The sequence below is a fragment of the Nyctereutes procyonoides genome, unplaced genomic scaffold, assembly GCF_905146905.1.
Source record: "Nyctereutes procyonoides isolate TBG_1078 unplaced genomic scaffold, NYPRO_anot_genome, whole genome shotgun sequence".
Lineage (NCBI taxonomy): Eukaryota > Metazoa > Chordata > Mammalia > Carnivora > Canidae > Nyctereutes > Nyctereutes procyonoides.
Window position 1 is genome coordinate 4,686,156 of NW_026575032.1, and position 16,879 is coordinate 4,703,034.

At 37.2% G+C, this 16,879-nt stretch overlaps 1 protein-coding gene across 1 annotated transcript in view; it reads left to right on the top strand.

Moving 5' to 3' along the window:
* The window catches only part of FAT4 (FAT atypical cadherin 4), a 175,464-nt gene extending 160,460 nt beyond the window's left edge, over nucleotides 1-15,004 (top strand). The window contains exons 13-17 of the mRNA XM_055317010.1: nucleotides 330-509; nucleotides 2,956-3,080; nucleotides 4,926-5,143; nucleotides 9,418-9,679; nucleotides 11,968-15,004. Coding sequence (XP_055172985.1) covers nucleotides 330-509; nucleotides 2,956-3,080; nucleotides 4,926-5,143; nucleotides 9,418-9,679; nucleotides 11,968-13,832 — 2,650 coding nt within the window. The 3' untranslated portion in view covers nucleotides 13,833-15,004. The remainder of the gene's footprint in view (nucleotides 1-329; nucleotides 510-2,955; nucleotides 3,081-4,925; nucleotides 5,144-9,417; nucleotides 9,680-11,967) is intronic.
* The last annotated feature ends 1,875 nt before the right edge of the window (nucleotides 15,005-16,879 follow it).

Here is a 16,879-nt window from a genome sequence, read left to right on the forward strand (position 1 = left end):
TAATATTAGAGTTGTCACTATTTCTACTGGACTGTAGCTCCTTTCTGAGAGTATGCTTCCTCTTGCTAATTCAACATTGTTTTATACACCCCATTTGACTAATTGAAAATGTCATTTCCATAAGTTTTATTATTTTTCATACCTTGAAAACCTAATAATTCTGTAAAAATCTGTTGGAGGATATGCAACAATAGGTAATATTTTCCATTCAAATTTGCCACGCTATAACACATGCCAGAAAAAGTTATGTTCACTCTTTTTAAAACTAAACATTCTACTGAAATCTATCATGTTGGAACTAATATACTTATCTTTGCTTTCTTATGTAGGACTCTTGATGTTCAGCCAAATCGAGTCACAGTTGGAGGTATCAGATCGCTAGAACCGATCCTTCAGAGGAGAGGACATGTGGAAAGCCACGATTTTGTCGGGTGCATAATGGAATTTGCAGTCAATGGAAGGCCTCTGGAACCCAGCCAAGCTTTGGCAGCACAAGGCATCCTAGATCAGTATGGCAATTCTATTTTTTACTATTTTAAAGAAAAAATGCACAAAATTTACATAATTAAACATCTAAAGATGAGATTCTTATGCCCAAAGCCCTAAAAGCATCAAATATGTTTACACTGCTTTGAATTATAAATATTTATTTATAGTTGCTAAATTTTGTTTGGCATAAAATGTGATATTTAGTTAGAAAGTTAACTCTTGTTTTCTGGAGTCTAAGAAAAATATATGTATGCACGTATGCTTGTATATACTTCACATTACCTTAAGAAGTTATTGGGAAAATTATAATGATTTAAGTAGGGTAAATCACACAGAAAAGAACCTGGCACATAATAATATATAAATGTCAGTGCTGATGCATGCAAAAAACTATTTGATATTAAATAGTTTTACATACAACCTATATTTTCAAAAACTCGATACATCTTTAACAACCAGTAATTTGATTGACATAAAACATTTTATTTTCCTATCTATAGTTAGGTTTCCAGCATTGATTTAGGAATTGTGAAAATAACATTGAAGCTTGTTCCTCCACATTTGCCCATGCATGCATCCGTCCTATAGTATACCTTGTATCCCATTAATATGATTGAACTACTTTCATTCCCACAAAGACCAGTCCCTTTTTATGTAACAGATCCAATCCCCCAAAACCTTCTAAAAACACCTTTCCTGCTAACTCGTCAGTGTCTCTTTCCTCATTTCAATCCATGCTGTTATTTCTTCCATTTTTTAAAAAAAGACTTCATTCCATTTTTCTCCCTGGCTACCATATTCTCTCTTTTTGAAAAATTGTTCTATCTTTGTCAATGTGATCAATACCCTTTGCATTGCTAAAAACAATGGTCAGTTTTCATCTTATTTGAACTTTGATATTCATCACTCCCTCCCACTAAAAATACTCTATTAGTTTGTCCACCAGCACATGGTACACTCCCAGTTTTCTACTCTGACTTTTTCTCATAGGCTTGACCTCTTCTCTTGTATATCTATATTCATTATTTAAACTAGGTGTTAATTGTTTAAACCATGTGTTATAGTCCTTGGTTTTAAGTACTGTGTCTAAAACTGGTGACTCTCAAATGGTTATCTTCTACTTGGCCTCTTCCCTGAACTTTAGACCCTGATACCCCACCACCTACTCAATGTCTCACCTGTCTTTCTGACAAATATCTCAGACTGAAGTTTATTTTATTTAATTCTATTTTTTAAAAGATTTTATGTATTCATTTATGAGAGACATAGAGAGAGAGAGAGGGAGAGAGGGAGGGAGAAAGAGGCAGAGACATAGGCGGAGGGAGAAGCAGGCTCCCTGCAGGGAGCTGATGCAGGACTAGATCCCCAGACCTGGGATCACGCCCTGAGCCAAAGGCAGATGCTCAACCGCTGAGCCACCCAAGTGTCCCACAGACTGAAGTTTAAAATGGAACCTCTGGTCTTCCTTCCTGACTCCTTCCAAATCTACTTCTTCCACAGTTTTCCCTGTCTTAGATACTGATAACTCAAGCCACCCGCCTGTTCAGTCAACACATTGACTCCTTTGACTCCTCTCTTTCTGACATACCTCACATCCAATCCACCAGTGACCAGAATGACAGTGAAATACAGATGTCAGTTCTAACTTTAACTCAGAAGGCCTTCATGATATAGCCTTTCTCTTAATTGTGTCACCATATTTCCATATGCTTCTTTTTCTTGTTCACTCTGCTTCAACTGCATTGGGACCCTATAGGTACACTTATACTTCAAGATTTTACTTGCTGTTTCCTCTGCCTGGAATGATCTTCTACCACATATGCTTTGCTCCCTCAATTTGTTTAGGTCTTTACAAAGATGGGTCCTTCACTGATGAATCTAGAGGACCAGCAACACCATCCCTTCCCCCCAAAAGCTCCCGATACTCTTTTGTCTATCTTAATTTTCCTGTAGAACTTTTTTCATTCTAACATCCTACTCGTTTACCTAATTTTTGTTTTCTTTTGTTTTTTGACTGCCTCCTCCACAGGAAAAAGAAATACTTCATGAACATATGGATTTTCTCATCACTTTACCCTTATGCTTAGAATAGTATACTTATAATTGGCATATAGTAAGCATTCAGTAAGCATCAGTTGAATGAGTTGTCTGAGGGAGGAGATGTCATATTAACCAAAGATGTCCTGCTCAAATAAGAATTAATTTCAAGAGGAAATTATCACCTCTTTTTCTGTATTGTGCAAGATGTCATTTTGTTTAATTTTCTCCTTTACGAAAGAGGCAGAACATGTGTCACAGGACAGCTCCCTAATTCAATTAGGTGCTCCAGATGTAGTTGTAACTTGAGTTTCAAAGAAGTGAGTGCATGAAACTAAGCAAGCTAATAAAACTTTACATCTAATTTAAACAAATTCCCCCCACACTTTATTTTGTGCCTTATGAGTCTTCATTGTGATTTCATTTTAGATGTCCTAGACTAGAAGGTGCTTGTACTCATAGTCCCTGCCAACATGGAGGCACATGTACGGACTACTGGTCATGGCAGCAGTGTCATTGCAAAGAAGGACTAACTGGGAAATACTGTGAAAAATGTATGCAAGCTGTTTTATCTTCCACTGGAAATTATAATAATCGTGAAAAGTATAAATATATGCACTCAAATATATAATTGTATTCAAGAATTGTTTTCTTTCTAAATGTTGAAAATGTTAAATGGTAATACTTGGTAAAATATAGTAACATTTTCTACTTGTTTTTTTTTTTAACTTGAAGAGTGGTATTCTTTTAGACTTATTTACTGAATTTTTAAACCATTTTCTTATTGATTTAGTAAAACTAATATATAGGAATATTAGATGATTTACAAGGTTGAGGGCTATACCACATTTTGGCTTAATATTATCTGCCTTTAGGGGATATTTATCCAGTAAATATTTTTTATGTGGTAGAGAAGTATAAATACTAAATGACTGAAAACTGAGTTCAAACATCATATAATGGCAGTATGACCTATTATAATTAAGGGTGATACTTGAATTTTATTTTTTTGAAGAATTTATTCATTTATTTTGAGAGAGAGAGAGAGAGAAGGGAGGGGGAGGGGCAGAGGTAGAGAGAGAATCTCAAGCAGATTCCTATTAAGCACAGAGCCCATCGCAGAACTTGATCTCATGAATCTAAGGTCATGACCTGAGCTGAAATCAAGAATTGGATGTTCAACCGACTAAGCCACCCAGATGCTCCAGTCCTTGAATTTTAATAGACAATTATTGGAATTGGTTTTGAGTCTTTTTAAATATTTTTATTTGTTATTTGCTTTTAAATGCTAATACTATTTTTAATAAGACGTTAGTGATGTTCAAGCCATCATTAGAACATGGCATTCTCTAATTATAAGCTGGGCATCCCACTAACACTAATGGTTTCGTCTATAAAATTTGCTTTATTTTCAAATATGTGATTACTACTTAAATCATTGCCATTATTTGACCACTTCTTAAGAAGTTTTGATTCTATAAAAGTATGAGAATGAATAGAACATCATGATCACATTAAGGATATAGTGTAAGCCAAAAAATCTTACTAGCAGAAGATATAATTATGTTTAAGTTTTAGGACAAAATCAAAACATAAAAAAAATTTGGTGTCAATATTTTTCTGTAGTAGTGAGTATTTGGTAAGTAGGAACCCATTTACATCTGGAATATGAAATGGGTCATTGGCTTGAGAAATGCCTGAGGTCCTTTTTTTAAATTGAGATATAGCTCACATATTATAAAATTTACCTTTATAAAGTATACTATCCATAGCTGAGGCCCTTTTGAGTTCAGTTGCTTTATGTCCTTTCTTTAGCTATATTCACCGTCACTAAAACTTCTAAAGTTCAGTAGTGTGAACATTTTATCACTTTATGATGAATTATAATTATACATGACAATTACATATAATGATAAATTAAATTCTACATGATCATATGATTATTACTACCAACAGTTACTACAAATATAAAAATTCATGCACATCTTTGTCCGAATTTGTAATGTGCTAGAAGCTTAAGATTATAAATCACTTAGCTATGAAAATGTACATTCATTCATGAATTTCGGAAACAGTAAAACTTATTATAAATACATTTTTCAATTCCGTATTTTTAACAGGTGGTATCTCTATAGGCATTCAGGATTTATATCATATATCAAATATATTAACGAATATTTCCCAAATGATTAGTGCTTCTGAATTGGACTTAAGCATTTGAAATTAACTTATGCAATATTTCACAAGTGGAAATAATTTTTTTAAGGGGGGAATTGGGGAACATTGATTCCAAAAACCTGATATTTTGTTATCCTTTTTTATAATTCTTGTCACTTCTAAAAACTTTTTAAGAAGCCTAATGGATGCATTCATTTTTCTCTTTCTTCATTGGCTTTCAGCTATTACTCCTGACACTGCCTTATCATTAGAAGGCAAAGGGCGCTTGGATTACCACATGAGTCAGAATGAGAAGCGGGAATATTTGTTAAAACAGAGCATACGAGGTGCCATGTTGGAGCCTTTTGGTGTGAACAGTCTGGAAATAAAATTCAGAACAAGAAGCGAGAATGGCATTTTAATCCATATCCAAGAAAGCAGCAATTACACTACTGTGAAGGTAAGATAAAAGCTAATGGTGACTTCATTTGATTAGACCGCCTGCTGTGTCATGGTTTAAATCACTTCGCCCATAATTTCTGTCCTTTTCTTTACAACCCATTAGAGTTCCGACTAATGCTGGGCACTATTCCAATATCATCTATCTTAACTATTCCCCAGGCATTGGCCAGAGTAACAAAGATCTGAATGGTTTGGTTTCTAAACACTTTTGTCTTGGTTTAGAGTAAAGACCACTGCTAGGTAGGCCAGCACAGAAAGAATTTGTTGCAATCTATTTTGTCAAATAAAAATTTATATTGCTTTTATTTCTCTACTTTTAAACAAACTAAAACAAAAAGATGTGTCTAAAATTAAAAAAAAATCTCCAAAAATTACTCCAAACATTGATATGTCTGTATTAATTGGTGAGAGTAGAATAAGGAAAAACATTTTTAAATTATCTGGCTTGATTCTAGAACATACAGCCAATTCACTAATTTCACAGGGGTTAGCCTGTGAAATTAAGTATCTTTGGAATTACTGTAAGTTAAATTACAGCTGAGTCTAAATAAATTATTTTTAAATATTCCTTTCATGAGAACAATGTATCAATTTATCACAAGGCTTTTACATAATATTTTAACTCTAAATGAGATGCTAAACTGGTGAATAATTTCCTTACCTATGAATTTTCCTTCAGCTCTTAGTTTTCTGAATTTCTAAGACTTAAGTCTGCTTTCTTTCCCACAAATAAGACCTCATCTTTTAAATTATCAGTTTCTTTTAGTTTAGTTATCTTGGCTGATTTCTATTAATATCACTTTGATATTATAATTCTACTCATAACTTTCATATGAATTTTGGTAAATTATGAAGGACATAAACCCAGATTTCATGTATTATTTGCACCTATAAGTTAGTATTTTAAAAATTACTAAAAGCTGAGTTCATGAAGACAAACAGCACTGCACATACAAAATCACTAGGTTTAATTCACGTATAATACTAAAAATAAAAATGGACATTCACTTCTCAAGTTCAGCCTCTTTATTCATAAAATTTTTCTGCATCCAAGTCAACTCTGGTTGTTATGTCGCAGGCACAAATCTTTAATAAACACTATGAAAAAATCTTCCCCAAATTCCCACAATCATCCTAGCTCGGTCATTCTCAACTGGGGTTGATGCTTACCCCTCCCTCATCCCCCGACCCAGGGGACATTGGCAATTTTTTTTTTTACTTGATGAAATATTTTATTAAAATGCTAAAACTTTTTTTTTTCTTCTTTTTCAATCTGGAGGCATTTCTTATTGTCTCAGTGAGGAAGGGGGTTATTAGCATCTAGTAGGTAGAGGTCAGGCATATCACTAAATATCCTACATTGCACAATACTGCACTCCACCACAAAGAATTACCTAGTCCAAAATGTCAAGAATAATGAGGTTGAAAAACCCCACTCTAATCCAGTATGGAGAACATCTTCAGGTTATAACTCTACCTCCATTATTGAAACAAAGAGCCCAGTTCAGAATTAATAAAGTTACTGCAAAACAAAGCACATATGTCACTATATTATATTATTATTTGATGTTTATAATTTTTACTAGAAAGTTTATCAGAACCAAAGAAAGTAATGAAGTACAAAAAGAAGTAAACCTTCACGGGCTACAAGAAACACTTTTTGTATGCATTGAGAGGCTTTGACATTGAGGTCTGTGCATTATCTGTTAAGCTGCTTCCAAGTCCTCATGCCATTTAAATGACATATGAAATATTTCTGTACATTATCTCGTTAAGCCAAGAGATACAAAATACAATGTGGTTGAAGAAATCAGAGACTGAATTTTTTTTTTTTCTTAAGGAAGAAGCTGAATGTCAGGATCCATTTTTGTCACCATAAAATCTTTCATTACCAACAGGACAGCAGCATGCAACTTTTCCAGATTTTCTTATTTTGGTAGCAAGCACTTAGAAAGAGATTTTTTTTTTCCTGAAGGAAAAGCAAATGCTAATGAATAAAAATAATGACTAATGCAGACCAAAATGCACATTTCTTTTGTATGAATATTTTGAAAAGCAGCTTTTTAGAGATTAAGGGGCTTGGCAGGTAAAATAAGTAGATTAAAAAATCAGTGAATAAGGAGAACAAAATAGACAGGAAGAGAATGGCTGTTGTAAGTAAGCAGGCAAGTTTTTTGGATGACAGGAATACGATCTACTTACACAGGCTAGGAAGCTAGTCAGAAGGGACTGTTACTTTTCATTTAGCTTATCATTGACTAAGGCCCCTGGTTTTCCTCTTTCTTTCTTCTGGCTCACTTTCTGACAGCATCTTTCTCTCGTTCTCTTTTTCTCTTTTTCTCTTTCTTTCTTTCTTTCTTTCTTTTTTTCTTTCTTTTTCTTTCTTTCTTCATTCTTTGCATCAAGCCATCTTTCCCTTCTCCCTCTCTCTTACACACACAAAGGCAGCTAGATGATATATTTGAAAATAAAAAAGACAGTTGAGTAAATGGGCTTTCAAGTGGTTTGAGGGGAGAGTGGCAAGAGTGGGTAGCAATAGCAATGTGAGGAGAAAAGAGAATGTGGAGAATAGATAGGGTCTGTTAAGATAAAAAAGAAATTAGGTAGAGATAATTTTAGACAGAAAAACAGAAGGAAGCACCCTTGTGTCTAATTGTGTTGATGGTATAAAGTGTTTCACACATCTCCCTTCTTTCAGGGCATGTTGTAGTTCTCCATATTTGGAGTTTTGTGATCATGTCAGATGATGGGCTTTATTTCTATTCCAAATCAATTCTATTGTCTTGGCATATAGTTTTTTTGTTTGTTTGATTTTTTCTGTTGAGTGAGGCTAAAAAAGATTGCATTAAAATGAGCATGATGTTTTCAAAGTTAGGAAGGATACAAGAGCCACGTAGAGTATTACTGGGGAGAAGCAAAACATTAGAAATGTTGCAATGGGAACTTGTGTTCTCATTCACCAAACCCCATGGTGTATTCTAAAGACTCTCTTAGAACTGATCAAATAAAAGGATGCCAGGGACTGATCAGGTAGGAGGGAAACGCAAAGCTGGGAAAAGGCTCTTCCCAAGGCTTCTTTCCAGAAGGACTCTGGCTCTAACCAAAGAGGGGTTGCTGTTTTTACTGTATATTTCATGAGATCTTGCCCATTTGATGAAATGTTATTGTCATTTAACCACAACTTTCTTTTCTTTTCCCATCTGAGTTTGGTACTGAAATATATTATTATCTAGAGAGACTGTTTTAATAAAATATTACAATATGAATAACGTATGTAAATGTGTTAGGCATATTTTCCACAAAGCAAAATTGAGCTGATTTTTAGTTCTACCAGATGTGTTTGTTGCATGTAGAAATAGCATTTGATCTGAGTGACAAAATAACTGATCCATCCTTTCATCCCTGTCATTCGATACACAGTGCCACTTCATCCCCCAGCCCAGGCACTGGCTCTGTCTGGCAGCATGATGGGATTATGCTCTCTGAACCAAATGTTCATCTTGCCTCATAAATTATTTCATTTTCTTAAGTACTTAGAATACTGGAAACTTGGTAGCTGGAAACTGGAGCAGGAGCATCCTGTTACCCAATGTTCTACTGGGCAAAGTAAAAGAAACTAAATACCCCTTAGATAAATTATAAAAGGCAGCCAAAGTAAAGACTTTCCCAGACACCTCATTATTAAGAATTCACTCATTGTTCATCATAGTTTTCATCTCAATAAATGATATAAACAATAGGCATGCTTTCTTCTAAATTTCCAGCGCGGTACAGATAAAATAATTTCTTTTTCTATTTTCCCCACTCTGCTTCATTTTTTCCTAAGCATTGATGTTTCTTTTTGCAAGTACTTATAGCATTTTTTTTTTTACTATGCTGGACCATTTACTAAACTGACGGATTTTTTTTTTTACACTTACCATTGTGATTAAATGATAACTAATTATAAAAAGGTGTACTTTACTTATCATAAAATGGGTTTTCACTCCATTATTATCTCAGTTGTGTTCTGGAAAATAATTCTATGCATCTGGAAAAATTACATATGAATATAATACACCTTGAAAACTATTGAAATGATTGAATGTGAAAGTATATGTCACCTAAATTTGTAGAAGCAGGCTCGGTAAGTATACCCTGATATAGCCAGACTCCTCAGCTAGTCTATTGGCTTTAAATTGATCAATATTTGAAGGTTTCATTTCATTTTTATTCTATTTTCTTCAAGCACATCATAATTTAATTGTACATTACTTTTAATACATTTTACAGATTAAAAATGGCAAAGTGCATTTTACATCGGATGCAGGAATTGCCGGGAAAGTGGAGAGAAATATTCCTGAAGTGTATGTTGCAGATGGCCACTGGCATACTTTTCTAATTGGAAAAAATGGAACAGCCACAGTACTGTCCATAGACAGACTATATAACAGAGATATCATCCACCCTACCCAGGATTTTGGTGGCCTCGATGTGCTCACTATATCTCTTGGAGGAATTCCACCTAACCAAGCTCATCGAGATTCTCAAACAGGTAATTGCTTGTGTTGAGCAAAGAAAAGGTAAGATTGTTCCTATAAAAGTAGCTGGACTTCTGATCATCATACCTATCTTTAGAAAGTCTATAACAAATTATTGGTCGTCACTTACTTTAGCCATTTGCATTTGTTCTACCAAGTTCATAATTCAGCCCACGGCACTTCCCTCATACACCGAATATTTTTAATCCATTCATTCACTTATTCATCTGTTCATTCATGTGACAGATTTTTGCTGAGCTCCTCCTTGGCACTGGGAGTAAAATGGTGGACTAAAGAAATGGCTACTCTCCTCATATGACACATGGCCAAGTAGGGAAGACAAACATCAATGAAACTGTCACATGCGTAAATATGTTATTATAGACCTTGATAAATGATGTGAAGAAGGAATATAGAATTCTGTGAGATTTTAAAAAGGGAGAAAGGGAAACTTCCCTGAGAAATTGACATTGGTACTTCAGTTGGAATTATGAAAATGAAGATGGGAGAGTATGAAAGCTTAATTTATATTGATAGGAACTGAACAAAAAGTAGATTAAGTTAAGATCACAGAACCTGGCCTACTGGCATACTGGAGATTGATGTCACAGGTAAAGGATGAAGTTGGAGAATGAAGCAGGGCCTTCTAGACCATGTTGCATTTTTGGTCTTACTCTCAGGACAATGGGAAGTCACTAAAAATGTATTTTAGGAACATCGAGATTAGATATGCAATGATACTAAGTATCTTTCAGGTTACAACATGGAGAATGCATTGGAAGAGGACAGGGATTGCATAAATTAGCTGGGATGATACTGCTGTGATCTAGGCAAGGTATTCTGTGAGTTTTAACTAGTGTGGTGGCAGAGGAGTTAGGAAGAAGTGGATAAGGAAGAAATACCTTAGGAATTAAAATAAACCAAACTGTTGATGATTTTGTGGTGAAATTCAGGAAGGTTTCTGACTTGTCAACTAGAAGATGGGCAATGCCAATGAAAGAGGAAACTGCAGAGCAGTGCAGAAAGAAGGTGTCTGTAGAAAATATCAAGATGGTGGTTTGGGACATTTGGGGCTTGGAACACCTCTGTGAAAAATTTTTGGATAGATAGACTATAATCGGGAGTGGAAACCATCTGGAAATACATATTAGGAGCTAGCCAAGTCAAGCAAGTAACTGAGGTACTAGGCATGGATGTGATGACCTAACATGAGGGTGTAAAGTAAAAAGAAAGCCTAGAGCCTCAGCTTAAGCAACTCTAGGAGCCAGTGGTGGTTTAGAGGAAAATGGAACATAAAAGGGACTAAGTCATAGAAAGAAAATCTGGAGAGCAGGAACAAAAGCAGATGTTACAGAAGCTCATGGAAAAAGAGTGTATCAGGGATGGAAATATCACTACAGTGGAAGGATACCAGGAAAATTGAAAAAGGCAGGGGAGAGTAATAGACTTGAGTCATGAAAGCAAAAGTTCAGGTCATCATTTATTCTTATATACTTAGCTTATTTTAGAATACGGATGATAGTCCATTTGGCTGTTTTAAGAACCAAACCATGTAAATCATACTCTTTTGTTAGCGTTAAAATAGATTCTTGGGCTCTGGAACAGGCACATTAGCTATACTAACACATTCAAGTCCAACAAAGAGTCTCTCAACTTTGAAAAAATAATAATAGTTCTTACCCCCTAGGGAGCCATTTTAGATTTTTTTTCTCCCTAAATTTTGCCATTCCCACCTCACGAAATGTTTACGCCATCATCATACTCGGCATCCGCCCTCTAGAGGACCACAAAGCTTGTCATAGCTTTTTCTTTTGCTCTCCAGGAGCCTAGGGGTCAACTCCTTGGGAGCAATATCACTTCCACAGAGAATGCATGATCTGATGATTGATTAAGGTATTAGCCTATTCTTCGTTGTTGTTGTTCTTTTCGTTGTTGTTCTTTGTAAGTTTTTTTTTTTTAACAAATTCTATTTCTGTGTATGCAATTCTTGGTATGTAGACTATAAAAATAAGACAAGTGAGGTAATTAAATAAATAGAAAAAGAGGGAGAGAAAGAAAAGCCAGCCTGTCTGAGTAATTCGTAAAGCTTCGGAAAGAGCTCCATCTGAGCAATCCTCTCCTTACGTATGGTCATCATGGAAATCTCACACATCGTAGGTCACGTAAGATGTACCGTCTTTGGACTGGGCGATGGCTCTGAGACTGTGGTTTCCAACCTCTCATGACATGATGGTCATGAGAGTCTGCTAGTGCCGAGTTGCAAGTCTCAGTTTTCTCTAAATGCTCCTTCTGCCCGCTGCAGGTTTTGATGGCTGCATCGCTTCTATGCTGTATGGTGGAGAAAGTCTTCCCTTCAGTGGGAAGCATAGCTTGGCCTCCATCTCCAAGACGGATCCCTCAGTGAAGATTGGCTGTCGTGGCCCGAACATCTGTGCCAGCAACCCCTGCTGGGGTGACTTACTGTGCATTAATCAGTGGTATGCCTACAAGTGCGTTCCTCCCGGAGACTGTGCCTCCCACCCATGCCAGAACGGTGGCAGCTGCGAGCCAGGCCTGCACGCTGGCTTCACGTGTAGCTGCCCGGAGTCCCACACTGGGAGGACGTGTGAGACGGTGGTGGCCTGTCTTGGTGTCCTCTGTCCTCAGGGGAGAGTGTGCAAGGCTGGGAGTCCTGGTGGGCACGTCTGTGTTCTGAGTCAGGGTCCCGAAGAGATCTCCCTGCCCTTGTGGGCCGTGCCTGCCATCGTGGGCAGCTGCGCCACGGTCCTGGCCCTCCTGGTCCTGAGCCTGATTCTGTGCAACCAGTGCAGGGGGAAGAAGACCAAAAACCCCAAAGAGGAGAAGAAGCCGAAGGAGAAGAAGAAGAAAGGAAGTGAGAACGTGGCTTTCGATGACCCGGACAACATCCCCCCCTACGGGGATGACATGACAGTGAGGAAGCAGCCTGAGGGGAACCCTAAACCGGATATCATCGAGCGGGAAAATCCCTACCTCATCTACGATGAGACTGATATTCCCCACAGCTCAGAAACCATCCCCAGTGCCCCCCTGGCTTCCCCGGAGCAAGAGATAGAGCACTACGACATCGACAACGCCAGCAGCATCGCCCCCTCGGACGCAGACATCATCCAGCACTACAAGCAGTTCCGCAGCCACACCCCCAAGTTCTCCATCCAGAGGCACAGTCCCCTAGGCTTTGCGAGGCAATCCCCCATGCCCTTAGGAGCGAGCAGTTTGACTTACCAGCCTTCATACAGTCAGGGTTTGAGAACCAGCTCCCTGAGCCACTCCGCTGGCCCTACTCCCAACCCGCTGTCTCGCCACAGCCCGGCCCCATTCTCGAAGTCCTCTACGTTCTATAGGAACAGCCCAGCCAGGGAATTGCATCTACCTATAAGAGATGGAAATACTTTGGAAATGCATGGTGATGCCTGCCAACCTGGCATTTTCAACTATGCCACGAGGCTGGGAAGGAGAAGTAAGAGTCCTCAGGCCATGACCTCTCATGGTTCGAGACCGGGGAGTCGCTTAAAGCAGCCAATTGGGCAGATCCCTCTGGAATCTTCTCCTCCGGTGGGACTGTCGATCGAAGAGGTGGAGAGGCTGAACACCCCTCGCCCCAGAAACCCAAGTATCTGCAGCGCAGATCATGGAAGGTCTTCTTCAGAAGAGGACTGCAGAAGGCCATTGTCCAGAACAAGGAACCCCGCGGATGGCATCCCAGCTCCAGAATCTTCTTCTGATAGTGACTCACATGAGTCTTTCACTTGCTCAGAGATGGAATATGACAGGGAAAAGCCGATGGTATATACTTCCAGGATGCCCAAATTGTCTCAAGTCAATGAATCTGATGCAGATGACGAAGATAATTATGGAGCCAGACTGAAGCCTAGAAGATACCATGGCCGCAGGGCTGAGGGAGGACCTGTGGGCACACAGGCAGCAGCACCGGGGGGTGCTGACAACACACTGCCCTTGAAGCTTGGGCAGCAAGCAGGGAATTTCAACTGGGACAACCTTTTGAACTGGGGTCCTGGCTTTGGCCATTATGTAGATGTTTTTAAAGATTTGGCATCTCTCCCAGAAAAAGCAGCAGCAAATGAAGAAGGCAAGAGTGGGACGACGAAGCCGGTCCCCAAAGATGGGGAAGCAGAGCAGTATGTGTGAACTTTATGTACTGGCATTATATGCGTAGAAAACAAGGGACACTCAGACCATTTTAAGGTTGCCGACTAGGGTGGGTTCCATTTGCAAAACAGGCCAGTATGGACTGGTGTTGGAGGGAAACTTTAAAAAATAATAACCACAATGCTGCTGAAACAGACTCAACACAAGTCTTTAATTTAAATATGCTTGGTTGAATTTATTTTCCTGCATGCTTCGTATTTTGTAACTAGTTATGTGGCATGCAGCGTTTGGAAAGTTTTTTTCTTATTTACCGATGTTTGATTTGTGATTTTTTAAAATTAATACCGTTGCCATTGCAGAAACGAATTTGTGCTTTCACAGTGGGGTATGTGTATCGTTTCCATTGTATTATCAGTGTTGTTTTGCATCGCCAGATCCTTGAGGTTTAACCAGCCCTTGTAAAGTGTAGAAAGAGCCCTCCTATCCTTGAACGAAAGACTAAGTATTAACACTTTTCAGAATTATAGATTACATATTTGATGTTGCTCGGAAATGTCTGATATTTGAGTAAGTTTTACATGACAGTGGGTACTAAAGTTAAGTCATTTTGTTCAGCACTTTAGAACTTTCCTACAAAATTGTGTTAAAACTTCTGATTTTTTTTTTTCTTTTTGTAAACCATTGAGGTCTTCTGACCTTCATCAGGCTTCCACTAGGAACAAAATGACTGCATATTATTCTTAGAACACTGCTACCTTCCTACTGTGGAATGATGTTCTCAGCAGCGCTTCTCAGAGACACTTTTAGAAGTTATTTATTGAAAAATGTTCTATGCTTTTAAATTTTTAAAGAATCGACCTGAAGAAAGCCTATGATTGGACTTAGTTTTCAACTGTTTAACATTTACCCCAAGTACCCAGTTTTTATAATTTATATAAGGTCAAATTTCGACTCTTCTTTCTTTCTGCCATTTTGTAGATCATTTTTTAATACCGTGTAAAAACTTTTTTTTTACACCTAAGCTGTGTTTTTGATACTGATATTTTCCTATGCTGAAAAGTTTTCTTACTTTCAGGGAAGGTAAGAAAATACTTTTTTTACATTTGTTACTTATGTAACATTCATATTTTTCACATTTTGATATTTGTAACATACTGTATGCTTTCTACTTGTAAATGCCAACAATAGAATTAAAATATTTATTTAAAATACTTTGCATTCATAGTGTGACGTTAAATTTTCATCTCTCTATACTCTTCTACACCCAACATGAATAATTTCTACTTGTCAATAGACAAGTTGAAATATGAATGGGCGACATCATTTTCTTTAAAAAAAAAAAAAAAAAAAACAAAAAAAAAAAACCTGAGTGTGGATAATTGCCAGAACAGATATTTTAAGGTCACTAGTACATTCCTACCTGTCAGAGTTCTTGAAATCCCCTAGGGCATAATGAGTCTAGACGAGATTGTGTCTTTGGGGATTAACTTTGTTATGAACCTGGTTTAAGCCTTCAGGCAATAAATGTTTGGAAGTTCCCAGCAGAGTATGTTCACTGAAGTCCAGCTTTAGACCAGGCTTATAGTTGTAGGAACAGCAATGAATTAAACCTAATTATGGAAAAATGTCTGGGTCTCATTTTCTCCAAGGACCCAGCCGAAATGTTCTAAGTCGGATGGTGGGTAGGAAGAATGACAGTGAAGTCTCTGCTACACATACCTGTCTAATTTATTGATCACTCTGCTGCATAAATTCTAAACACATTTTACATGCTATCCTAGCCAAGCCAAATCTCTATTTTCAAGTAGTCACCCAAGAGTGAAACAATTCAGAAGAGACTAGTCCAGAACAAGATCCATTTGTGTATAAAAACTTACATCTGAAATAATAGGATTTCTACAAATCGCCTCATAATCTCAGAACTTTTTGTAAATAAATATCTGGCCCATAATATTTATTCAAAATATCATCTTCTAACATTGGCTGTGCCATCCTGAATAGGGATTTTAACAATATGTAAGTTTTTGGTACATAAAATGTGTAAATGTTTTTAGTAAATACAATATTTTTAAATTAATACTAACAGATTGAGATACATACCAGAATTATTTTGTCATTTAATAATGATGAGATTTCTTTGTTTCGGAAAAAGAAATAAAATGTGGGTCTAATCTAAAGTGTAACATTCCTACAGTATAATTTAGAGACCAAGTGTAACACACTAATCTAATTTTCTTTTTTTTTTTGTCACCTGTGATGAGCCAACATGTCTTAGTATTTCCCTATGAATTTTAGTATTATGAATGTATGTGCCAAATATGGGAACATGCTGATTGCTTTGCATAACTCAAAACAGAATACTTTTTTTTTTTCTCAAAATCTCTGAAGCAGCTCAAGATGTCTTCAAGGATATAAATTCTGTAATTGAGAACAGAGCTAAAAGTAAAAAATGATAACCATGATTATGGCTAAGGGTTAAGAGGGCCAAAGCTGATGCCAAGATTCTGTATTCTAAGTCTCTAAGAATTCTCTCTAAGAGAGAATTATTATCTCCTTGATTAATCAATCCCAGTTTAGGAATAAGATAGGAATTTTATAAGAAAATTTCTCGCCTTTGGTTCTTCTTGGAAATTTCTCCATTGAAGCAAGAACATTACTTGTAGCAAAACAAATCAGAAATGTTTGGAATGTAGGTCTCACTTCAAATGGAGATTAACACTTAATTTACTGAAATAGAGAAGTGACCAGGCATGCACTACGGTGGAAGTGGAGGCAGGATTATAGGCCGATGGACAAGGCAACACTTTCCAAAATCAACTGTGAGCAGTGACCTGCATGTTCACATTTAAAACTATGACCTCAGAATTTTAATTCAGTCGCTGCGAGGATTCATTGGATTGCCTGGCATTCAGAGTCACCCTGGGGCTTTCTTTCCAATGCACACTGAGGTGACTGAGTGAGCAGGCCTTCAGGGGCAGCATGTGACCATGTCCACACAAGATCCGCAGGTATAGGGTGGCAACATGGCCCTGGTCTCTGATCACTTCGTTCTTGTTCTTGTTGTTGCTGTTGTCTCTAAGGTTGTT